The sequence below is a fragment of the Musca vetustissima genome, unplaced genomic scaffold (genome assembly GCF_032173495.1).
Source record: "Musca vetustissima isolate MV318-11 ecotype Yass unplaced genomic scaffold, APGP_CSIRO_Mvet_v1 utg61267, whole genome shotgun sequence".
Classification (NCBI taxonomy): Eukaryota; Metazoa; Arthropoda; class Insecta; order Diptera; family Muscidae; genus Musca; species Musca vetustissima.
The window spans coordinates 225,719-251,453 of NW_026880003.1; the positions used below are offsets into that span (position 1 = coordinate 225,719).

Genomic DNA, 25,735 nt, shown 5'->3' on the forward strand with positions numbered 1-25,735 from the left:
ACATATGTAATAGTTTATTGGCTATCGTGAAATCACGATTAAGCTCGCAATATTTAAAATAGATGCTAATAAAAAATATTCGGTATACCGAGGCAACATTTTACTTTGGCTTTGACATAGGCCCCATATAAAGGTCCGCGTCATTTTCAGTATTTAACAAGCTCCTTTTACTACGAAGTGGTTCTTCCACGAACAACTTTTGTTGGATTTGGCTCTTCTTTAGAAGTTCAGAGGATTTTTTTCTTAACATGAAATCAGTTTTCCCAAATAAGTTCACCGATCACTTAATTAAACCTCAATGAATAGTGTCTTCTCGTTCAAAAAAAATATCCTCCTTAAAAAAACTACATCAAATAATTATCCTTTTTATGCTAACTTAACAGAAAAATAAATAAAAAAATAAAACAATATCCTGTTTCCGACACATTTCTAATCACTTCCTTTGCCACAAACAAAGTTTTATCATCGTTTCAAAGTTTCACAACATCAACAACAACAACGGGAAAAACCAAAGTAGAACAGAAATGAGTCCAGGATATAGAAAAAAGGACATTTGATTGACAAAGTCAAGTAATTAGTTGGGACATGGCCTCTTAAGCTTTCCATTTTCTTCTAAAAAATTAATTTATTCGATTCGAATAAAAAAGGAATGAAAAAGAAAACCAGACAAGCAATTATAACTAAGAATAGGATGGTAAAGGACATTTTCCAAAGGATGTTAGAAGTCAACAAATTGACCATGAAGGTGGTGTGGAGGTGGTTGGGAATGACAAAAGCAAAATGCTTCTGAAATTGTTTGCCGAAGTCTTAGCGTCTTGGCGTTGGGAGATGCAATTAAGGAAAGGAATTCGGAAGATTTTTTGAGCCTCCTGGTTGAAATATGGGTTTTATATAAATCATAAATATCTTAACCCTTTATTGCCTGCATCTTAGTAATTAAATTAGAGCTTGAACTAACCAATACCCATGCTTTGTTTTAATAAATCATGCATTTATATGTACTCAACAATTTCCATGATTAAATATTTTTTCTGTAATGATTCGATGCTTGCCTGGCTTTTGACTAATACCGAAAAAATAATTATTTGAATTTGTCTAAAATCGAGATGTCTCCCCTTTGTTCTATTCCATTTTATCTATCCTATGGCGTCGCACAAACAGAATGAACCCGAAACGATAACCGAAACATCGGAACCAGTCTCCGAGGAACCCATTAAACTAGTGCATGTTCTGAATCCGGGAGAACGTGAATATCTCTCACCGAATTTAATTGGCGTCCAAAATATCGCCATGACCTTCCTGCCGCTGTCGATGAATTTCATTAACATTGTCGATGCCTTCCGGGAAATTGTTAATGGTGTAAAATACGACATTGTCGTGAATGCTGTGGACACCAATGACAACGATGCCGAGATTGTCTGCCATTTGGTAATTTTGGAGAAACCATGGCTTCGCACCGAATGGGGTGATAAAGTACGCGAATTGCAACATTCCAATTGCAGTTCCAATGCTCTGGAAGAAGATGGCGATCAATCGCCACGTAATCCTCTGGTCCGGGCCAATTCCATTAATGATAAGTATGTTAAAAGTTCCCTATTCAATGGAGGTTCACGCAATGAACTCTCTGCAGATGATATGAAACACCTAGAAGAGCAAATTTTACCCTCAGCCATTAGTTCTAAACGTCTCTCTTCGAATAACCTTAGAATCCAGGAAAATGAGGAACAACCTGCTGGCGAAAATGAGAATATAGAAGGTCAGGGTACCGAAGAGGTGTTGGCCGTGGCCACTACAGAAGGAGAGCAAGTGGAGAAAACGGCGGCGGCGGTTGGTACAGAAGAAGAGGCCACCACAACAGAGGAACAAACCACAAATCAAAGTGTAGATGAGGAGATCACCACCAACGCTATTACCGAAGATACTACCACCACCAGCACTCCTGCTGCCGCCACCAGTAATGACACCCCCACAGATGTGGTGGAATTAAGCGATGATGATAAAAAGTGGTTGGATGATATCTTCTCCATTGGTGCCTTAAATTTCGAGAACTCTTTAAAGGCCAGCCGAGGCCTCAGCATTGACGCCGATGACGATCTGGGTCAACAGCAGCAGGTAAACTTCTTATTTCCATTAGCATTTTTCTTCGCTTGCATTTTGCTCATGAATATGAATGAATGAATGGATGGAGGGGCGCATGATAAACGCCAGTGAGTGAGTGAGTTGTGTCGGTCGGTCATTAGGTGCCAGCCACTTCACTTATTCACTCACGTCATTCAAAAAATTCTACTTCGTCGTCTTCTTCTTGTTCTTCTTTTTTATCACTTTGTTTAGCAAGTAAAGTAAATTTGCCAGTTAAGTAGAGACGACTCCTACGAACCTAAGTAGCTTTCTCCTCTGCCTTCAATCTCCAGCTGCTGCCGGCTGGTCATCATCGACATCATTACTGCTATTTGCTTCGTTGCATAATGAATTCCGAGTAAATGGAACAGCAACAACAACTGTTTTGCACGGCTATTAGACAAATAATAAAGGGACATTGTAACAACAACAATGACATGGTAAGGGGAAAGACGGAAAGTGGTTTGAGTGGGGGAAGGAATCCCCACATTTTATTTCCATTTTTAATTAGGAAATTACTCTTGGCAAAAATGGACGGACGGACGGACGGATGGATGGACGAACGAAAGATGGTAACAACAACAAGTGACAACAAAGAGTGGCAGTGTGGAAGTGTTGACGTGACCGAAAAAAATAAAGAAAAGAAAGCGGGAGCATCACAATAACAACTACAACATTGTTTACAACTGAGTCCATGCTCCAACCCTACCTCCCTCCCTCCATCTCTACACCCCTCTTAATGTTTGAGGTTATTGTTATGTTTTTCTGTGGTGTTGTGGAGTTCCATTTTTTTGGTTGGCTTCTCACTGTCCTGCTGCTGAATTGGCTGAAAACCAACTGGTCTGCCATTTAGTTTCGTTTTGTTCTTTTCCCGAGGTAATATTTAAAATAATTATTTTTCATTGTTGTTGTAGTTATTTGGTTGTTTATTTTTGTTGTTCGTTGTAAATTAACAATTCTTAGTTTTTTTTCTGGCGCACAACCAACAACAATTAGCCCTAGTGGTATTTACTCGTCGAAATAGGATGGAGACTTCTCTTTGTTGTGAAATGACCAGATTAATTTGGTGACATCTGTTAAATAATATTTAAACAAAGATTGTTTGTTATTTTTTAATGTTATTACGTGGATTGCTATTAATATTAAGAGTCCTAGGAATTATTTTCTTTTGACAATTATGAGATGTTTTACATGGAAAAAAAGGTTTATTTTCATTCATTTACTGCCGGAAACTTCATAGACATACCAGGACATTTTGGTTTTAAACATTTTATAGCTGATAGGTTCAAAGCATTATTTAACGACTATTATTGATACCATCTGTTACATTAAAAGAACCCGTTCTGACACATAGGTGGCACTGCTACAATTAAATACATGTGCATTTTAGTTAGCCATAATCTTCAAATGACAAAAACGTTTTTTTTTTATAGATGGCGAGTTTTCGGACACTTCCACCGAAAAATTAAGCGTTATGAAATGTGGTGGGGCATCGTCATCCATTATCACAACATGACCTAGCCAACGTAGTCGCTGCAGCTCGATACGTCTGACAATGCGTCGGAGAATTTTTCTCTCAAACACTCCAAGAGCTGCCTCATCTGTTTGCGCAAGAACTAATGCTTCAGATCCATACACCAGCACGGTTAGTGTCAGCGTCTTGTAGAGTGTGAATTTGGTCTGGCGGGAGGTGGCCTTGTTTCTAAACTGCTTACTTAGACTATAGTAGCATCTGTTGGCCGAATTTCAAAACTGATGGCATTAGTTTTATTTATGGCGCTACCGAGGTATATAAAATCCTTGATTACCTCGAAGCTGTAGTTCTCAAGTTGCACAGTTGGTCCGAGTCTACTGGACGTCTTGCGCATCTTCTTGCCTTTTACTGCCAGATCCACTTTGACAGACTCCTCCTCAATTTGTTCAAAGGCGGTGGTTACCGCTTGCATGTTCAGTATTAAAATAGGAAAAAGGGTGGGCCTCTTTAGAACATAATTTGTTTACCTAATAAGATCCTGGAATGCTAAATTTGTAAAATGCGTTTAGGGCCTTCGGTACTACCGATATAAAAACGACTACTTCATCATCCGGACCATGGTTTATAGATGATGATCAAGCTATATAAAACCGAGAGTTTGCGTCGATATGTGACAAAAGGTGATCCATCTCTACAATGTCAAAATACAGTCGTCTGAGTGGACATCACACCAAACCAAACCAATCGATTTAACATGGAGAAGGTTCTCTTATGGTTTGGGGCTCTATAACTCTGGATGGTGTGGTCTTCTTGTACGGATCGATGGTATAATGAGGAAGGAAGATTACCTTCTCATTTTACAGGAGAAATCTGGCAAACCAAAAATTCTGCGATAATATTCAAGGAATTGCTTAATTATCAGGACCTTAACCCGATTGAAAATGTGTGGGTTTTTTAATGTCGGCTGGCGGAGTACGAAAAGGCCCTGACGAGTACCAAGTCTCTACGGGAAAGGGTAGATATATAATGGAAAAAATTGCAGTAGATTATATATACAAACTATACCAATCCATGTCAAAGAGGATAAACCAGTTGAAAAAACAGAGGGATGCTGGCTAAAATATTAAATAGTGTCCAAGAAAACTTTGGTGCGTAAATGAGCTAATGACCTGAGTAGGATGATTAAGAAATGAATAAGCGATTTTCATTTATTATTATTTTTTTAGTTCATAAGTATAGATCTTTTTATTTATGAAAATAGATTTAATTTTGTGTAGAATAGTTTGCGGGCTACAGAAATTCGAGGGCCACATATCGAACTATCGCCACAGATCAACGTATTGCTTCAAATTGCTTTTCTTGCATTGGTCAGTCGCAAGCGATTTGAGAATTTATTTTCTAATGGAGTAGTAAAATCTAAAGTATATATTTTTGATATTTATCATTTTAGTGGTTGTTTTCACATTTTTAAGATTTTTCATATCCAATATATAGGCCATATTGGACAGCAATATATCCTGCTAGTTTTTCTTTGGGAATATACTACTTCCGAGAATTATTATCGCCATTTCATGATTAATTTAACAGTTTTTAATGTCCTCCACAATTTATACATTTTGGGAATTATTTTGTGTAACACGTTCAAGTTGTTAATGGCTATTAAATGTCCATAAATGTTTAATATTGTAAATTTTCTCGTTGACGAAATACCTCCCACCAATACACACACACACACCATTATATATTGGCTAAAAATTTACGACCATGTTTTTTGTGGTAATGAATTTATAATTTTTTTTCGGGCAACAAGAATACAAATTTAACATTTTTTGACCAATTGATTTACGTGCAATCTGTTGTCTGTCGACCATCAATCCATCAAATCCCTTTCTGGTTAGGACAGATGAACGAACAGCATTTGTCGCAGATTTTTCATGTTTGAATGCACGTCCGTCCAGGGCACAGATTGCATTCGAAAACTGCTTCGTCAATTATCGCTAACTATTAGGTCAATGGGCAATGCGCCGTGCCGTGCCGTGTGTTACGGACAGCAGCAGATAAGAACTATATACATATGTACGAGTATATAACTAGATGACATTGTTGTTGCTATGTTCTCTACTCAACTACGTCCCGATAATGCTGATGCAAGGATGCTAGAGTCACATTGCCATTGCATTTGAAGTCAATCCATTCGAACCAAATTGCCGTGGTGATGGTTTGTAGTCGAAAGGAATCCTATATTCCGACTGCAAATGATGTCGTCTCATTAATTTCTCATCTCAGCTTCATTTTTGCAAAATGTGAATATTTTGTGGGTATTTAGTGGATAGTTGGAATTTCACAGTCAATTGGCTGTATAACAGTAATAAATTGTCCTGCTACATGTGATGACAATTAAAGGGAAGAATTTCAATTGAAAATTTGTCGTGAATGGGTGGATTTTTCGATTTTTTCATAGACTTCAAATTAAGCGTCCTATGTTGCTCAATGTATTTCGACTGAAGTTCGTGCGGCTGACTTGGCTCCCTCTGTTTCGACATCTTCGTAATTTTTTTCAAAGCCAACTTCTTATATCATCCCAACAGTTATGGTTTGGTATATTGTATTTATCGAAATAATTTGGAAATTTCATATGTGAATTTTGTAACACCAATGGAATACAAAACTATTCACAATCGAGTGAGTGGAAAGTCAGTAGTTGCTAGCAACACAAAAAAGTAGTCAAATAAGTGGTTGCAAAAATAACAAACACAAAGTAAGGGGAGAGACAGAGAACGATTCCAAAACACAGTAAAAAAAAAGAGAGAGAGAATAGTGACTTTCTTATAATTATAATATGGACTACATAAATATGAATGATATTATGAAAATATGCATTACAAATTTTAGAATGAACATCTATTGTTCTTAATTTAGTACTTTTCGTACACGTATATGTAGTACCAATTGCCATAATCACCTGTGACTCTAATATCTAATTTCAGGGCTCCAAATACAATTGTTTACATTTCCAATACAAATTCCAATGATTTGATATGTTAGAGGTTTTTGGTACTTCAATAGTACGTTCCTTTTACCTTACAGGCTGTATGCTAACCCATATCAAATTTCAGCTCCACTTGTTCTCCCTATACCAACGGCAGTACATTTCGTTCATTTTAGTAACATTTGTGCACTTTTAGTACGAATTGGCAAAAACCACTCTAGACCACATATTTGACCCATTCGTCCAATACCTTTTAGTATTATTTGTTGTACTCTCATAGTTCGAATATTGACCCTCATATTCTATTTGTTGATTTTAATTTCTCCCATTTCTGGACGTTGATTACATTTTGGAACAAGATTTTTCCTTAGAGCATATTAAGGACCCCAAAAAGCAAGTTTTACAGTTATGACCTCATGAATTTGTTTTTTAAGATGGTATGTTTTCAGTCAATTCGAATGAGGAATATTTTTGTGAAACATATCCTCCTCCAATCTAGTCTTTTCATCCATATATTCTTGAACTAAATACCACAAGACGGGATGTTTTGGCCTCAAATTATTCTACAAAAATCTCAATGGCAAGAAATCGATATTCGAATGTGTCCATTGTCCTTTTCCTCTTTTCCCCGATCCTATTCTCACCATAGAATGTAATAAAATCCGAATGTATTACTAATTACCACCTTATTTGTCTTCAGGGATTTAATAAATTTTTCCATTTTTCAAAAATTAAGCATTTAATTCTCATAATCTTTTGTACTTAAATCTAATCATGCACAATCGTGAATAATAATCCTCTAGGCTTCCTCAACTCTTTGTTGCCTTTTTGCATCGAGAAGAAAAGTGGCAGACGCCCAAAGGAATTTTGTCCCTGACTTGTTGTAATTTTAAGAATTAATAGAACCTGATGGAATGTGTAGGTTTTTGTGATGGATAGCTGTTTGTGGAAGGGAGGAGCAGGGGAAGAGTTAACAATAACATTTTTTAGTACTTTTTTACTCCAATACCCTTTTAAATGCCCAAGAATTTATGCAAGTACACAGGTTGTAACATTTGTTTGTTCTTCGTTTGAAGGCTTAAAATGCCAAGACTCCAACCCGACCCGACCCGACCATACTTGACATTTGTGTTTGTCCTATTTTTTTTGATAGCCAAACAATTTTACCAGTAAGCCATGGAATCATTTGGAAATGACTTCTATTTTTTCCAAGAACACCTTGTCCCGGGAGCTTACTTCGTCAATTTGTTGCAGTACTTTGTACCAACAGCTCGGCACAACCTCCAGCAACCACTTAAGTCTACTCGAGAACATCTTTGCCATTGAATGACGAACGAATGAATGAATTATTTATTTTTATGAAAAAGGAATTAAAGTTGCCATACCTTACCATCATACCCCGCCCATACACCTCATATTCCCTTCCGCTTAAGAAGTTGACTAAAATAGTTGAAAAGTTTTCCCTAACCATAAGCGGAAAATTGTTCTGCTCCCTGATGATGTTAGTGATGATGACGACGTCTCGATTCTTGAACAATGTAAACACACACACACACAAACATTAATATGTATAAGTTTTGTTTGAATTTGTATGTGTGAGTTCTTCTTTAATTTCCCATGAATGAATGGAAAAAAAGGATTTTCACCTCTAATCCCTTTTTGGCTGGTAAAAAGTTTCATTATTCTGTAGATTTTTATGAATTTCTTATCGAATTCGAATTTTGTTGGCAGGCATAAATATTTGTGATTTAATACTTAAAATAAATTTACGATATTGGTGAGAAACTTATGCCAATCTTCTTAGCTATATAGGTAAAGAAGGAAGTGAAGTTAGTACGAGTAAGTTGAATAGAACGGATTTATATCTATTGAGGGATTCTGTACTCGAAATAAATGAGAAATGTTTTTTAACCCTTTCAGAGCCAAAGACATTAATAAAATTGTCTCATCACCCTGACAGCGTGTTGAGATCTGGAAGGAGCATTTGGCATGGATTCTGGTATCAAATAAAATATTAGCAGTGAAGAAGATACCCCAGAACCAATAAGAGATGACAGTATAAAGTGTATACCACCTAGCCAAGATGAGGTCAGAATAGCAATTAATCGGATGAAGAATAATAAAAAAATAATAAACAGGTGCAGATGCATTACCAGCCGAACTACTTAAGATTGGTGGTCCAAGCCATGTCTGCGTTTGGCATTCCTGCAAAATTAATATGTGGCACAAGGTCAGCAGTTTAGGTCGGGAAGGACCTCTCGGAGCCTTTCAATACCAAACGAGGATTCAGACGAGGTGACAGTTTGTCGTATGACCTTTTTCACATCCTGATGGAAAGGTCATACGAGATGCAAATGTGAACAGAAATGCCACTCTGTACACAAAATAGCATATGTTATCGATATAGTGGGCCGAACATTGCGACCGGTAACATCCACCTTTGAACGTATGGAGAAGGAGTTTGTTAAAGTGGGACTGGCAGTAAGTGTCGAGAAGACCAAGCTGATGGCATCAACGCGCAAGACTCTGACCAATTGTGGAACTTGAAAACTACAGATTCGAGGTCGTGATCAGTTTTATATACCCCGGTACCGCCATAAACAAAACTAATAACATCAGTTTTGAAATCCGACGAAGAATAGTGTTGACCAACAGATGCTACTATGGTCTGAGTAAGCAATTTAAGAATATGACCACCTCTTGCCACACCAAACTCACACTCTACAAGACGCTGATACAACCCATGATGTTGTATGGATCTGAAGCAGTGTTGCTCAGCCCTTTACGTTTTCGTGAAAACAAAACACACGTACCCTCTCTCAATTTAGATCTGCCGTTTGTTCAGCATAGGCGGGAGAGTAACATGAAAATACCAATGCATGGGTACTTGCGCAAGCAGATTAGGCAAGCTCTTGGAGTGTTTGAAAGAAAAATTCTCCGATCTGTGTCGAAGGTGAATATCGCCGAATGAACAATGAGCTGTACCATAGTCAGACGTATCGAGTTGCAGCGACTACGTTGGCTAGGTCATGTTGTAAGAAGGCATACAAAATCAAGCCAACTGATGGTTCACGCAGAAGGAGAAGGCCACGAATTTGATGCAAAGACCATGTGGAAGACAACATTTCGGAACATGGTCTTTCAAATTAGATGAGCTGCGCACAAGACCGAAATGCCTGTAAATCTTTTATAAGCTCGGCTTATGGAAAAACGTTCTGTCACAAGCCAGCAATAGTCTTCTTCATTCATGTCCCAATTGAATATTAGGGATCTAATTCCACAGTGACCTGATATGATGCCTGCAGTGAGTTTGATCTTTTTTTTTCCTTTGTGATTTGAAATCCTCAAATATTATGAATTTTGATGTTTTACACTCTGGCTCCTCAGGCCATCTTCTGCCGGCCTTCTCGCAGCAAATCTTACGGATTTCGCCAATGAAATAACCAATAGGTAGCCTTACAGATCTCACAAAATGCAGATCGGAGAACTGTAACTCCTTTCGAGAGAGCCCATAAGCTATTTTATTCTCAACATATCTAAGTACATGATATGAATACTTTAAATATATTCTAAATTTGCCGATATACCTGCTATTGGATCAAAAGAAAAAATAAAAGAAAATAAAATTTGATCTTATCGAATGATGTCTAACAATTGCATACACCTTACAATAAATTCTGATACATTTTCGATCCTCTATCTTACCCTTTTCCCAACTCTATGACAAAATTTCGTACTTATTCCAATTTGCAGCAGACTTTAGATGATAATTAAACCAGACACACATGTCTCGCATCAGACAACCACGAACTTTTTCCTGGATATTTGTAATTACAAACCCAGTCCTTTAGGAAATATGTCATGTTAAAACCATGTAATGCTGCATTATAATCCTCTAAACACATTCTCATTTGCATTTCCCGATGACAATACATCAACAGTCACACAGCATCATTGTCTCACATTCGGTTCGGTTAGCATAGCTCATCAACATCTCTAATCCCTGTGTTGTATCATGAGCAAAGTCGGACCATGTGTGTTTCAACGTTTTCTTCATCAAACTAATTGACGATATCGTTTCCATTGAATGTGAATGCGGCAAGTTGGAGTTGGAAGGCGGCAAGCGGTATCCTTTCATTAAAACCTTTCACCTATAAAAAATTACACCATTCGCACAACTCAACCCAACCATTCAATACATTCTCATAAACAAATGTCATATATCCTGGCCATTGCTATCAAGTGACTCCTTCAATATCAGCCATGCAGCTTTCCGCTCTGAGTAGCATGTTTATGGGAATTCCTCTTTTTGTTTGGTTCCTTTTCTGCGTATGTTTTGTTGTTTTCGTGTGTCGTGTATTGTTGCTATTCCATTTGATGTGTGGTTGCTATTATTGTTGTTGTCATCAACATTGTCGCTGTCATTGCTCTTAGTCTATCTGTTCGTTCGTCTGTCCATCCGACTATCTATCGGATTGTCTAGGTTTTAGTGTGCGTTTGCAACAACAACTCGTCGTATGTGAATAAATGAATGAATGAACTGGAGGAAAGGTTACTATTTGTTTGTCCTCTGCTTCTTCTTCCTGTATCCTCTCTTGTTTTTTGGAGCCTTTGTAGCCATCCAGCCAGCCACCACGTACATATAGCATGTCCGTTTGTCTGTTTGCCGTTTCTCCTTTCATCCGGTTGTATTTTATTCCAATGAAACACACACACTCAAAGCAAAAAAAAAAAAAAAAGAAAAAGGAAATTCATTGCAACAATGGCTTTTGCGTGTTGTCGACACCAATGACACTAAAAGAGTAGCAGCAGAAGCGACGGCGGCAGCATCCATCCATCCAGCCACCCAACCAAACAACCAACCAGCCAGCCTTTGGTAACAAAGGCCAAATGAAGATGCTGCAGGGGGCAAATTTTTACATGATAACATGATTATTTTAATTAAACCTTAAGCTAGGGCAATGATTTTTCATTACATGTGCCATGACAGCGCCATAACAACAAAAACACCAACAGCAGCAGCACCAGTAACCAGCAACCAGGCTGCTATGTCACCCACCAACAACACACATTTATTCACCGTGTAATGAAGCGTTCATGTGTGTGTGTGTGTTTGTGCGTTTATTAAAGCTTTGTTAAATTTCCACTTAATAGATAGACAATCTCCTTTGTGACAGTGCGATCTCAAAAGTACATATTGTGTGCGAGGTCACATTTGTTCAAGTGTCCGAGGTCATGCAAACTAAATAGTCTTGCATTTGAAGTTCGTTTGGAAATATAAGTTGAAGTTTTTTTCGAAGCAGACTATTGCAAAATATTTTATCGTTCTGAACCCTTTTAACCTGTTTCCTTATCTCCATTATTAAAGGAACAATAAAATGTTTAGCCGTTTTATGGTTCAAAATTTTTTAGATCCCCCTGAATATAATTGGATCCTTATAAAAATTCATATTGCATATTGGCGACCATATCAAAACATGGGCTAATAATATATATGTTCAATACCAAACATACTAATAACATTTTCAATACCAAATGTCTTAGGACTAATAGTAAAAAGTAAAAGTAAGTGCATAATTGCAAAGATCCATCTTGAGCACATTCGATTCTTCCAAAGTACTGTCATACTTGTCATATTGTTGTCGGCTTTCGCCATTTGGTGTCATATTCCCAACACCTTAAAGCTCCTATTAAAATAAATTTTCATTTGTACAAAATTGTGTACCACCTTATGCTCTGAAGGTCAAAGATCCGTTCGCAACATTTTAGAATGCCGGCACTTCCAACAACAATTAAATAACCGCCCTAAAACCGCACCCAAGTGAAGAAAAAAAAGCTAAGCAAATCCTAACGCTAAACAAAAAAGAAATAATCCGACTAACGGGTATTCTAACGGGATACCTTAGCCTGAAGGCACATCTACTTGAGATTGAATGCGAAGGTAGCAGCATATGCAGAGCGTGTGGGGAAGACAGTGACAGAGCGTGTGGGGGGATGGAACATTTCCTGTGCCATTGCCCGGCATTTACAAGCCTTCGGAAACAATTCATGGGAAATGACACTCTTCACAGACTAACCGATCTGAAGGGGGTGTGAATGGAGAAGACTGAAGGAGTTCACAAAAAATACGGAACTCCTAGATTCATAGGGGAATCAACCCCAAATGCTTTTTAATCTAAACTTTCACTAATTCCAACTTTCTCCGCATTTCTAGAGCGCACAAAAAGCCTCATTTGGCTTATGTGTATGTCCACCTCATGTTGGACATATGGTGGTATCATCCACCCCTCTTTTCAACCTAACCTAAAACCGCATGTACATTAAAACTTTACATGGTTAACCAATCCTACACTACAACAGTGACCCTAACTTTAAATTTCAGGATTCCAGCCCTATCGGTTCACCCAATATTTAAATTGTACCATATTTAGTACACATTAGTATTAATTAGTATTCCAAAATTTCCCAAATTGCCTAATCCTACAATCCAACAGTGATCCTACCTCCAAATGTCAAGATTCCAGCTCTATCGGTTCACCAAAACCTAAATATGGGTTTGGGTGAACCGATAGCTTTATCTGACACCTACGGACCAAGAGTGACCCTCACCCCAAATTTCAAGATTCTAGCTTCAGCCGTTACGTATGGGCGTTGATGAATCGTTAAGTCAGTCAATCAATTTACTCTTTTTGTAGTATCGGTAGCATCCACACTTCCATATATTCATCGGAAAAATGTTGAAATTACCATTAAACTTGCAATTGTTACTTGCAATTGTTACAATGATATTTAATATTTTTGGATCTAGAATAGTTTTGGAATCACTTTATAGTTCAACATACTGTACTACGACTAATTATTTCATGAATGGAGATCAATTTTTGTAATTTTCTACTTTCTGTCCCAAAATATGAAAATGATCTATTAATTAAATCGCATCCCCACTGTAACTCGACGCATTCCTCCTACTTTGACAATATATACCCCCCATACACACTGTAAAATGTAATGTCATGATTAACGTTCGGTAATTTGACAACTTTAATAAAGCGGCAATAAACATAACAACAACAAAGACAATTACGACAGTCATTAAACAGAATATCCGATTTTAATGTGAGAATTTTATATGAAACAATGTTCGTATTTGGTGCGAAATCTCTTTACACTTAATTAATTATTACAGGATTAATTTACTTTGTGAATTACAAATTTCACAACAAAAAAATAATGAAAATAAGTCGGAATTGTGGTCCTTTAATTTGTTGTATTAATGGTATTTTATTTTGAAACTAAACCTTATTAAAAACAACAACGTTTTCTATTTTATTTTCAGGTCGAAGAAGAACCAATTATTGTACGATCCAAACGCAGTGCAAATACCCTAGGCGGAGGCACCCCACTCGATACTGATAAAGCCGAAAAGATTTTATTGAAATCATTAAATAAAATTGCTACCGGTGAAGGACCTTCGTATGGGTAAGATAATTCATGTCTTACTTCTACATGAGAAACCAATCTCAAAATCTCATTTCAAAATTTCAGCATCTCAAAAATTTACACAGCCGAAAGAAAAACCGTTGCTGGCACCTTAACCACAATCGATGCCGATCTAGTCACCCCCGATGGCAAAGTAGAACGTTGTCAAGTCGAAATATGGACCAGAGCTTGGTTTTCTGATGGCAATGAAGTTACCATTAAATGTCCCCACCAGGATGTGGTCAAAAGACGCCATAGTCGTTCTGTCGAATATGCCGAAAAGAAAACACACAAAAAATCCAATCATCACAATCTGAGTAAAGTGGAGCATTTGTTTTCGAAATTCCAAGTTAAATATAAACGCCGTTATCACACCACAATGGAGAGACAAATGCGTTTGCGTATTTTCAAGCAAAATTTGAAAATCATTCAAGAGCTAAATGCCAATGAAATGGGTGAGTTTGACAATAGATATTTTTTAAATAACATGTTAATTTATTTTGATTTCGTTTCCTCTTAACAGGAAGTGCCAAATACGGTATCACCGAATTTGCCGATTTAACCAGCACTGAATACAAACAACGCACCGGTTTATGGCAAAGAGATCCCGTCAAGGCCGCTCTTACTCCCAGGGCTGAAATCCCTGATATTGATTTACCCAAAGAGTTTGATTGGAGAGAAAAGGGTGTTATTTCACCTGTAAGATACGATTTTTTTTTTTTTTAATTTGAATAGGGGTGTCATTAATATTTCTTTTTTTATCATATTTTTGTTGTAGGTCAAGAATCAAGGAAATTGTGGCTCATGTTGGGCTTTCAGTGTCACCGGTAATGTTGAAGGTTTACATGCTGTAAAAACTGGTAAATTGGAAGAATATTCGGAACAAGAACTTTTAGATTGTGATACAACTGATTCGGCTTGTAATGGTGGTTTACCCGATAATGCTTATGAGTAAGTATATAAATATATGTTTGTGGTATAAATAAATACTCCACGAAGATGCGTCAAATTATGCTTTCTGGAGGCTTTTTTACGGGCTCTTCTTCTAGCCGGCTTAGACACTACGTTACCTTCCATAGCAATGGTGGATGGATCCAAAGTCATACAGGAACAACCTGGATGGTCCTGATTAAGAGAAATTTCTGACATCATTTTCCCATTCGTGCTTGGAATACCCAGAGTTTTTTTTTGCACTCTCAAAGGCCCTTATTGATATGAGAATATTGACATAATTTTCCCAGTCGTATTTGGACTACAACAGAGTTTTCAACTCCATTGGAAGGTTGGGCCAACTTTGCCTCAATCAAGAAGTCACTCACAATACTATTCGGGTAGTTCTACTTGAACGTACAAGTAAAGTTAAGGTGCCTATTTATTTTATGGAAATCCTTATGGGTTATCGTACTCAGGTCTCCCTCGATAAAATGGCTGCAGATGTTTATTGCTTTATTTTATGATTCATTTCAATAGCCAGACCATTGGTTATTAAATCTGCGCTTTTAGATGTCGAGATTGAGGGTGATATTGCAGCCACACAAACATCAGTTAAATGGGGTTGGTTCAATGGGATTCTGTCTGTTTCAAAGGGAGGGAGGTGTAGGCGCCCAGGCATCAACAAGGATCCGTTAAAATACAGTACGCACTCTGATTGCAAACCGCGAAACACTGATGGGCACGAGGTCGTCTAACACCACAGCATTAGGGAGGTCACTTTAGAAAGGAGGTGACCCAAGGCGTTGAAATTAGTAATTTAGGATTGCCAATTGCACCTTGTCGATTTTGGAGTCATAGTCACTCTGGCACTTCCTCCGATACTCTTTCCCAAAACCAGCCGTGTTTTTCACTATGCGTAACTTGTAACTTTTTCCTATTTTCAGAGCCATTGAACGAATTGGTGGTTTGGAATTGGAAAGTGAGTATCCTTACCATGCCCGTAAGGAACAATGTCACTTCAACAAGGCCAAGGTTCATGTACGCGTTAAGGGTCATGTTGATTTGCCCAAAAACGAAACAGCTATGGCTCAATGGTTAATCAAGAATGGTCCAATTTCAATTGGTAAGTGTTTTGGTCCTCCGTCAAGCCCCATTCCATCACTCATTTAAATTTTTTGTTTCGCCTCTTCTTTCAGGTATTAATGCCAATGCTATGCAATTCTATCGTGGTGGTGTTTCACATCCCTGGCGTCCATTGTGCTCTCACAGTAATCTCGATCATGGTGTCTTAATTGTCGGCTATGGTGTTTCCGATTATCCAATGTTCAATAAAACTCTACCCTATTGGATTGTGAAGAATTCCTGGGGCAGCAAATGGGGTGAACAGGGTTATTATCGTGTTTATCGTGGCGATAATACTTGCGGTGTTAGTGAAATGGCTAGCAGTGCTGTTTTGGCCGATGATTAGGATTTGTGGTCTCAAAATTTTTAATACTTCTATAAAACATAAAAAACATATATACACATTCATACCCATCATCGACCACATACATATTTGGGGGAATTCACAGTACCAACAACAATAATTGCAACAAACTATGGTACCACATTACATACACCATACTCCAAATACAATTAAAAATATCATCAAACACAAACTCAGCTGGGCAGATGGAAATGGAATTCATTTATTGAAAAAACAATAACAACCAATTTACAAACAAACACACGACCACATATTTTATATAATAGTAATTAAAATAATGGATTGTAAAATCAATAAAAAAGGTGTGCAAATCTCTTTGATAATTCTCTTAATATAGAATACTATAGAACACCATTCTGCCCCGGCCCGTTTCCCCCCTTCATACAGGCATTTATTGTATACTCTTCCTATATATAATCGACATCAAACTCCCCATACAACCCCTCACAACAAAACTCAATAAAAATTCATTTCGATTTCATATTTGTATAACTTTATTTTTGTTTGTTTGTTTTTTTTAAGCTACGTTCATACATACAAACAAACGAACGAGCATTAATTAGCAGCAATAACACTCTGTTGTTTATCAAATTACTAGAGCCGATTCATAATCCACTTACATGTCGTCGTCTTCGTATTCTTGTATTGTTAGCTACCCATTGGCATATTTTGTTAACGAAAGTGTAGTGCGTAAAATGTAAATCATTATAAACAGAAAAAAAATTAATTAATAAAAATATACATTTGAAAAAATAAAAAAATAAAACTTTTAAAATGGACTTGTGTGTTTTAATCATTCTCGTATTCACTTAATTTGAGCAACAACAAACGTAATTTGCGTGCCTCCAGGCCAATGGTCAAAGGTTCGGCCGGTACTTCATCGGATGCGCTGTAAATGTTGGCTGGCGTAAAGATGCCATTAACTGAAATGGAAATAATTAAAACAGTAATATTATACTCTGATCTATATATAGAGTATAAGTTGAACAAGCAAAAAGGCCACTTAATTAAAAATAATGCGAAAAATGTTATAAATTTTCATTTAATTTGATGAACATTTTTTTATGTTGAAACATTTATTCATTGTTGCATTCATACATGAAATGTAATGAAATGGTTATATGAGGAGAAAAAATGTAATTTAAATAACTCATTTGCAGTATACCAATATAGAAATGATATATCCGAAATACCATTGAAATGCTCTTTTTTTAATTATACTATTAAAATAGATAACATTTTACATGTATTTACATTTTACATGCGTTTCTGTTCGGATTTATCGAATCGGTATTTAAATTGTGGGTATATGTTTAAATGTACTAGCTGTAGTTTTTTAGGACTCGATTTAGTAGTAGTGGACTCAATCAGTGTAGAACAGATAGAATTAATGAAAATGGTTTATGTCCAGTCCGGTTGCAATTGTAGTAATATGCATGACATGAGATGTACGTTTTAGCAGCCCTTGTAGGCTGCCACCTCAACAAATACGTGGAAATTATCTTTGTCACGGGTGTGGCATTATATACCGGAATGCATTTGGTCCATCCCGCCTGATTTTTACCACTTGCTATATATGGCCGATGAAGAAAAGATTCCGATCACCAAATACCCTATCATATTTTGTGTATGTGTATATTCGGCGAATCCAAGGCGCTTCGTCCTGATAAAATCTAAATTTTAAATTATGGTGATGTTGGAGCACCTTGGTAAGCCAGAAGTAGAGTACCTAACCGAAGTCCTCAATTTCGTATACGTACTGTAAGGTGGAATCGTTATATTTAACTTTAAATTTGAGTTATAAATTGGCTTCAATTGCCAATGAAAATAAAAAATAAAAATTTGTCGGAAAGATTAGTAAGATAAATCATCCTTGTTTGGCTACAGCAAGGATGCCAGCAAAGGTGAATCTACAGGTGGATCTAACTTTTATGTTCAGTCGCCATGCTTTGATATATCATCCTCCACTTAATCTTTCTATCGAATTCGTGGCCTTCCCCTTCTGTGTTCAGTAGGCTTTTACACGCCTTTTGAGCTGGGGTATTTTTCTCTCAAACACTCCAAGTGCTGCCTCATCTGCTTGCGCAAGCATCCATGCTTCTGATCCATACAGCAACAGGGCAGTATCAGCGTCTTGTAGAGGATGCCTTGCTTCTAAACTGCTTACTTAGACCAAAGTAGCATCTGTTGGCCACCACTATTCTTCTCCGGATTTCAAAAATCTTTGACTACCTCGAAGCTGTAGTTTTCAAATTCCACAGTTCTTTCGAGGCTGCTGGACACCTTTCGCGTTGATACCATCAGCTTGGTGTACAGAGTGTCATTTCTTTTCACTTTTGCATCTCGTTTGACCTTTTCCCGCAGGGTGTTAAAAGGTCACACGACAAAATGTCACCTTGTCTGAATCCTCGTTCGATATTGAAGGGCTCCGATAGATCCCTCCCGACTTTAACTGCTGTCCTTAAGTCACTTCAAGTTATTCTGCATAGCCGTACTAATTTTGCAGGAATGCCGAACGCAGACATGGCTTTAACATCTCTGCGCGGATTGGGCTGTCGAATGCGGCTTTATATTCGACGAATAGGTGAAATGTGTCCAAATTGTTTTTCGTGGGCCTTTTCCAAGGTTTGGGTCTTTCAATGGTGGACTTGCCAAGCTTGAAGCCGCATTGGTATGGTCAAATAATGTTATTGACCATTGGCTTCTGTCGCTCACGCGGTACGCTGGATTGCAATTTATATGCGATGTGAAGGAGACTAATTCCTCTATAGTTAGCACATATCCTGAGGTTCCAATCATTGGCAAGCATTCCTCTAGCTAGGCATTGCTACTCCCTGGTATTCGTGAGTGCTACCCAGTTGCCGATCATCAGCACAAATTTAGGAAGCAGCACAGTACAAAATGCATGCAACGAAAGGTTTCAAAGGCCGCGTGATAGAGCAGTTATGGTGGAAAAGGCATTTGTTACAGTTAATCATGTCAAAATGTTCGAAGAAGTCGAAGGATTACCCTCTTGCTAAGATTGAACGTAGGATTCAAAATTATATGTCCGGACGCCAGCCGTACGTGAAATTTAAAAATTAGAAGTCAGAGATCCATAGAATGATATATGGAGTTCCTCAAGCACCTGACGGCATTAGGATCATTAAGTACGCCGATGCTTGTACGATCATGGCATCTGGACCAACACTTGAAGACAGGTTGAATAACGTTCTCATAGACATATCGGAGTTTTTCCATACAAGAAAAAATCGACACAAAGTAAACGGACGAAATGTTTACCACATGGACAGTAGAGGACGATGGGTCCATAATTCTGACCACTAATATTATGTGAACGTGGATTAATGGCATGATGCATAATATCGGTCCGAAATGGCCCTCATAACACCTATTGAATAGCGGATTGAATATGATTCGGATTAAGCAGAACATATTAGGTGTAATGTCTGAGCAAGTCACTGATAATTGCTACAAAATGAAAAGTGTGAAAAACGTTCTCAAGTTGCTGGCCGGTATCACTTGGAGTGCTTAAAAGGAGACCTGAGCTTATAAGGCCTTATTCATTGGAAACAACAGCAATGGTGAGAAAGAGGGTTCGGTCCTCAAAGAATCTCTTACATACAATTAAATGTTGGGATGGCGTACACGTTTTTTTCAGATCAATTATGTTATCTGCCTTAGATCATTCCAAACATATAAATGTCAATAATCTTACATAATACCTACATCTATTTCATAATATAATAAACAATATCACTTCGTGATCCACTCACCTTCACACGATTTCAAAAAGCTCATAACTTCCTGCACCGATGGATATGCCAAAATAATATTTTGTTTTGCCATTCCAGTCAGCAGACCCAAAATGCAACGTTTAACATGCAACCATGTGTCGGCATACAACCGAGCACCTGAACCATTTTCCAAGGCGTGAGCGATGCGTGACAAACCGAATTCATAATTCGATTTGGCACAGTACAAAGTGCCCACGACCAAATTCACAATACACAAATGATGATATTGTTTGCCCAAATTGCCTTTTAGCTCCTCAGCTTTTTCCACTTTGCGCATTAACTCTTCGGCCTCTTCGTTTTGAAAGGTCATTATATACGAGACACATAAGTTGGCCAAAACTGCAGCGGACACTGACATAATCTATAATAGAAAAACAATTTAATTTAATAAGACATTTTACAAAAAAATAATAATAATAAATGATCATTTTGCGCACATCATCTCCATGCTGTCGAACAATGGGTTCATAAAACGCCGCTGCTTCTTTGTACTTATCACCCTGCATGAAAAGTACATGTCCGGCATTTAAACGCCATATGGGATTTTCCGAACAAAATTCAGCACTCGAACGAAATTCTCTTTCTGCTCCAACGAAATCATCATCACGCCACGAGATCCAAGCACGGGCCATGACCACGGGTAAATATCTGAAATTTCATTCTTTATAACAAAGCAAAATCGAAAATCGCAAAATCAAACTGCAATGGTTTCTTACAATTCCAAAGCATTTTCATAGTCTTTCAATGCCGTCCTTAACGCATTCTGATCGGTGGTCGAACGTACTTCTTGAACTTTTGCAGCTAAGCTACGTAATTTTCCAGCCAAACTCGAGGCCAATGTTCCCAATTTCTTTTCAGCTGATTCAGCGGAGGCCTGTGCCGTTATCAAGGCATCCAACAGTTCATAGAGATACTAAGGGGAACAATTATTTGATTATTTCACATTATATTTCTCTTCGGTTTTTGAAGATTTACTTGCGATAAATATTTGTAGGTCAAATCGGTGTGCTCCGCCAAAATATCCGCTGCCGTTTCGTACAATTCATGTTTGCAACAAATTAAAAGAATATTGGCGAAGGTTTCTTTGGGACATGCCGGAGGACCCAAGTCAAGAAGAAATGCCAGTTTTCTTAAACCAGCCACTGGTCCCTGGGGATCGGTTAAGGCCATATTGTGCAATGTCACCGGATCCAATTCACTTTCAGCTCTTGGTGGTAAATCCAAAAGTGCATCTCTGGCCGCATCAACTGTTGGGGAAAAATTATAAGTTCATAATTCTCACGCTTGCTATGATCTATACGAAATATACCCCATGAAACTCAACCAATCTTGCCTAAAATATAATACCCTACGTAACCAGCTGCATACGATATTAATAACTTTTAAATCGAAAAGATACATTCCGCTTGCAACCTGGCAACTAAACCGACATGAAGTCCTCTTAAGAACATGATTAATAAAACAAACAATGAAAGTCCCAAGTTTTCAAGATCCATGTCGAAATTGATTATCGCACTTTAAATTTTTAAAATGTCTATGATTTTTACCTTTCCAGATCATCTCCATCGTGCAAAATTTGGTGGTAACACAATAATGTTCTGAGTAGAACCCAATCGTACTTTGTTCTGGTACCACCGTCTGGTACTAAGGGGACTTCAATGCACACCATGAATTGTGACACTCCGTCCTAGGTAATGACTAGAGAGGAAGAGTGACATCAGTAATTTCAGAATACCTCCTCTATTGGTCCTCATCTGCAAAGGAAAGCTGGAAGGGATTCGGAGAGCTCACTAATCATTTTCATCACTTGATGCACCGGTAGCAGAAAGAAAATTGTGGGACATTATTGCAGCTGCAACCGCTAGATTTATTCCTGCTGGTCGAATACCCGAGAAGAGGCCGAATTTTCCAGCTGATGTAGGACAATCAAAAGAGCATGATGAGTTTGGTCCATCTGACACCGCAGATCTCAGGGTAAGGGAACTCACTTAAATCGCGTCTAAAGTGTTGCAACATTCGAGCCGGTGTGAGTAGATTGTGGGCAACGGTTAAGTCGCATCTAATCCCGGTAAGATGGATAAGAAGATATCCGACACATTTAACGACGAAACTGTGAATTATCCGAAGAGATGTGCGAGTTATTTCAACCGACAGTTTTTCCAGCATTCCGAGAACGACAGGGTAAAACTAGAAGTACTTTGTCATATACGGTCTCTTTCTGTCAAGAAGGTACAACCACAATTTACAATGGCTGATGATGCAAGCGTCATCCGACGACATCTCTATGGTAATGCTGAAATAGTTGAATGAGCTGACTAACGTCCTTAATTTATCGATAGCCATCCACTTCGTTTACAAAGCTTACGAAACCAGACAAGGTCTCACGTTTGCCACAAGTAGCGTCGACCGTCGAATATGCCATACTGTTTGAAGACGTCGAGAATACTTCCCTCCGATCAAGTTTGAAACTTGTATAATCAATTATTTTATGGATGCCAGCCTTAAGTGATGCCACGGAGTAACGTAGAGAATTCCCAAAGGTGTGTGATATCTTCGAAGCCGTTTTACATATACCTTAACGATATTCCAAGGCACCCAGATGAAATTGAGATCGGGTCCTGGGTTCCAAGGCACCCAGATGACATTGAAATCGGGTCCTATCGTTGAGGACATATGTGCAAGGCTGAACACCTATATTCATCCATCCGAGGAATATAGGAGCTGCGGAGATGAAAATACCTTGAATTTGCAGGTCGAGGGCACACAATTTCGACCCCTAACCCAAAATGATCTTGAGCACAACTGATATCATGTTTAAATCGTCCTCGAAAACCACAGCTATCAGGATAACTAAATAATTTGGATGAAGGTCCTCAAAAAGGTCCGCTTGCCTGTATCACTTGGGACGCATATCAGAGTGGACAGAGTGAATGTCGTCTTAGGATTTCACCCCCACTGCTGCCTAAACAAACCAGACTACATACTTTTGAACAATTTCAAAATATACCCACTTTCTGGAATATCTCCAATATAACGGGACTGTTGCATTTTTCTGAATTTGGAGGGGTTTTTGGGCTGTATTTTCCAACTACAGGGTCTGAAAATTGATCCATGTTTCTACACACCTTCATACAAATTTCACGGGATGTTAAAGGTCCAATCTTTATTTGGCTATTCCCATATAAAGATCCCGAACGATTTTAAATATCCTCCTCCTCCTCCTCATTGTGGAGGGTATGACAAGTTCGACAATTTATTATTTGCAATATTTTTTTCTTCTTCGTCATTTAGAACGATATTCAGTATTTTGATACGTTATTAAATTAAAATGCCCCACATAAATTTCTGAATTCAAATTTAAATAGATTAGATAAATAAAAATGTTAACCTACCATTTCCATCATTATATTCAATGGCCGCTTTCAAATTAAGAGCCTGGGTTATGCCGGACAAAGCCATTGTTATGGGATTACCGACACTTCGGGCACTGCCATCGGTGTCAATTTGGGCACCGATTCCCAATTCCGGATGATTTCTGATACCACGTTCCACAATTTCAGCTGAAAACGAAAAACACCAATTAAGCTCTATATACCCAAAAATATCTCTGACAAATACCTGTGTAATCTATAGCCTGGGTCTTTTCCTTTTTACGAAAATGCGATAATGCCAAATTGTAAGCAATCAAAGGATTAAAGCCTCCAACTTGTAGAGCCGTATTGAACCTCTGCACAGCACTATCGTATTGATCAGCCTGATAGAGAAGACAACCTTCATCGTTGAGGGTCTCAGCTGTGCCAATACTGCGTTGATTCAAAACACTTTGAGCTCCAGCATAATCTTCACTTGAATACAGAATTGCGCTTTGCAACTGCAGACATTGTTCCTTGAGTTCTGCATTGTCACCGATTTGCTTCAGGACTTTTAAGGCATCGGCAAATATTCCGGCCTGGTATAGAGATTGAGCATAATAGAATCTATGAGTAATGGAGAAAAGAACTCATAATGAAAATCTCGATATAAATAATATTGACTCACTTATATTTAGCCACCTTGGGCACCAAATTACACAGCTGTTCATAGCAGGTGGCCGCCTCTTCATATTTCTGGGCATGATAATAACAATAGCCCAATGTAGACAGACCGGCTCTGGTATTGGCAGCCTCACCCAAATTTATAATGCACTCAATGACATCCTCATAACGTTTATCCTTAATCTTAAATAAAAAATAGACAATAATAATTATTGCCGGTTATTAATTTCTGTTTTGGGTATGGGCCAGAAAATGTGTGCATACATACCAGATTGTAAATAGTACGTGTTATATGACCTTCGCGAAGGATTATGCCTTGATGCAGCATTTTCTATTATCCTCTCATTAAATGTCTCGAGTATTTTATGTTTATATTTTTTTATTTTATTTTTCTTTCCTGCCTTTCGTGTGTTTTAATGCTTTGACTTGTCAGTGGTTTTTTGTTCTGTATTAAATTTTCAAAGGCCTAGAATGCAGTTTCCATGGAAATATTTCAAGTGCAGGTGGTTGCTAAGCAGCCTACTTAACAGATGAGAGAACAAATATCAACCCTAAAATAAAATAATTTTGGTCGTTATTTTTTCATGTTTACAAATTAAGAAAATAGATATGTGCGATTTATTTATCGAATATTGAACCATTATGTGGCACTGTGGAACAGTATATTGGTTCCATATTTCTTTTTGCAAAAAAAAAAGACTCAGTGTGATCCGATTTATGTCCAATATTAGCACATGCACATAGGCCTGTAAGTGGCCTGTTGTGCGCTCTAGAGTAGGAAGAAAGTTAGAAGAAGCCATCCTTGGATATGATTGTCCTAAAGTTTTTTCATTCGGTTATTTCACGAAATGTGTCATTGGCTAGGAATTGGGTTGGGAAGCTTAAAAAGGCACAGGAAATGTTCTAACGTTTCGCTGTCTACACCACACGCTCTGCACCAGTTGACGTATCTAAGATTGTGTAAGTGGACCCGCAGGCTGTTATGTCCCGTGAGAATACCGCTTAGTCAGCTGATTCCCCTATTGTTTAGTATTAAGATATGTTTTTTCTTATCCTCGTTTGGGTCTCCCAATAAAATGTTTAGGTTTATCCCAGTCACATCGTTATTTCAAAGAATTTTGTGGATTTACCCATGACCTTAGTCTAGACCTTAGTTATTCTATGAAAAATCTCTTTCACGACTTCCCAGCTAGTTGGGAGCCATCTGTGTAACAACAGTTACCAGGGAACATGTTTCTTAGTGTTCACATGTTGTGACTATTCTTATTTCAGGTGTTCGCTCCGACTCAAAATTCCTAATTGAGGATCCGATTGAGGTCTGTAATATATTTTGTTGCGGTCCATTCTGTCCGGTATCGATCCACTCGTTCATAGCTTTAAGTCTAAAAGCTGCGACGTCCGCTTAAAATCTTAATTTACATTACA

At 37.9% G+C, this 25,735-nt stretch overlaps 2 protein-coding genes across 2 annotated transcripts; one reads left to right on the forward strand and one right to left on the reverse strand.

Annotated features, from left to right (window-relative positions):
* The first annotated feature begins 1,143 nt into the window (after positions 1-1,143).
* Positions 1,144-16,485, forward strand: LOC133325250 (putative cysteine proteinase CG12163). The gene is made up of 7 exons (XM_061534032.1): positions 1,144-1,581; positions 13,918-14,060; positions 14,127-14,515; positions 14,584-14,759; positions 14,839-15,011; positions 15,938-16,116; positions 16,190-16,485. The coding sequence occupies exons 1-7, from the start codon at positions 1,144-1,146 to the stop codon at positions 16,459-16,461; spliced, it is 1,770 nt and encodes a 589-aa protein (XP_061390016.1). The 3' UTR covers positions 16,462-16,485.
* A 783-nt stretch (positions 16,486-17,268) lies between these two features.
* On the reverse strand, positions 17,269-24,638 carry LOC133325252 (tetratricopeptide repeat protein 30 homolog). The gene is made up of 9 exons (XM_061534034.1): positions 24,579-24,638; positions 24,315-24,493; positions 23,895-24,253; positions 23,669-23,836; positions 21,252-21,523; positions 20,993-21,189; positions 20,714-20,924; positions 20,256-20,637; positions 17,269-17,402 (listed from the first exon to the last, which is right to left on the reverse strand). The coding sequence occupies exons 1-9, from the start codon at positions 24,636-24,638 to the stop codon at positions 17,269-17,271; spliced, it is 1,962 nt and encodes a 653-aa protein (XP_061390018.1).
* Positions 24,639-25,735: the final 1,097 nt, after the last annotated feature.

What these genes read in the sequence shown, in the direction of transcription:
- LOC133325250 (XM_061534032.1), top strand. Translation starts at nt 1,144, where the DNA reads ATGGCGTCGCACAAACAGAATGAACCCGAAACGATAACCGAAACATCG. An exon ending in ATTCCATTAATGATAAGTAT is followed by an intron (nt 1,582 to 13,917) that starts GTTAAAAGTTCC and finishes TTTTATTTTCAG; the next exon opens with GTCGAAGAAGAACCAATTAT. An exon ending in GCTAAATGCCAATGAAATGG is followed by an intron (nt 14,516 to 14,583) that starts GTGAGTTTGACA and finishes TCCTCTTAACAG; the next exon opens with GAAGTGCCAAATACGGTATC.
- LOC133325252 (XM_061534034.1), bottom strand. Translation starts at nt 24,638, where the DNA reads ATGCTGCATCAAGGCATAATCCTTCGCGAAGGTCATATAACACGTACT. An exon ending in TGAATATAATGATGGAAATG is followed by an intron (nt 21,524 to 23,668) that starts GTAGGTTAACAT and finishes TTTCCCCAACAG; the next exon opens with TTGATGCGGCCAGAGATGCA. An exon ending in TTCGACAGCATGGAGATGAT is followed by an intron (nt 20,638 to 20,713) that starts GTGCGCAAAATG and finishes TTTCTATTATAG; the next exon opens with ATTATGTCAGTGTCCGCTGC.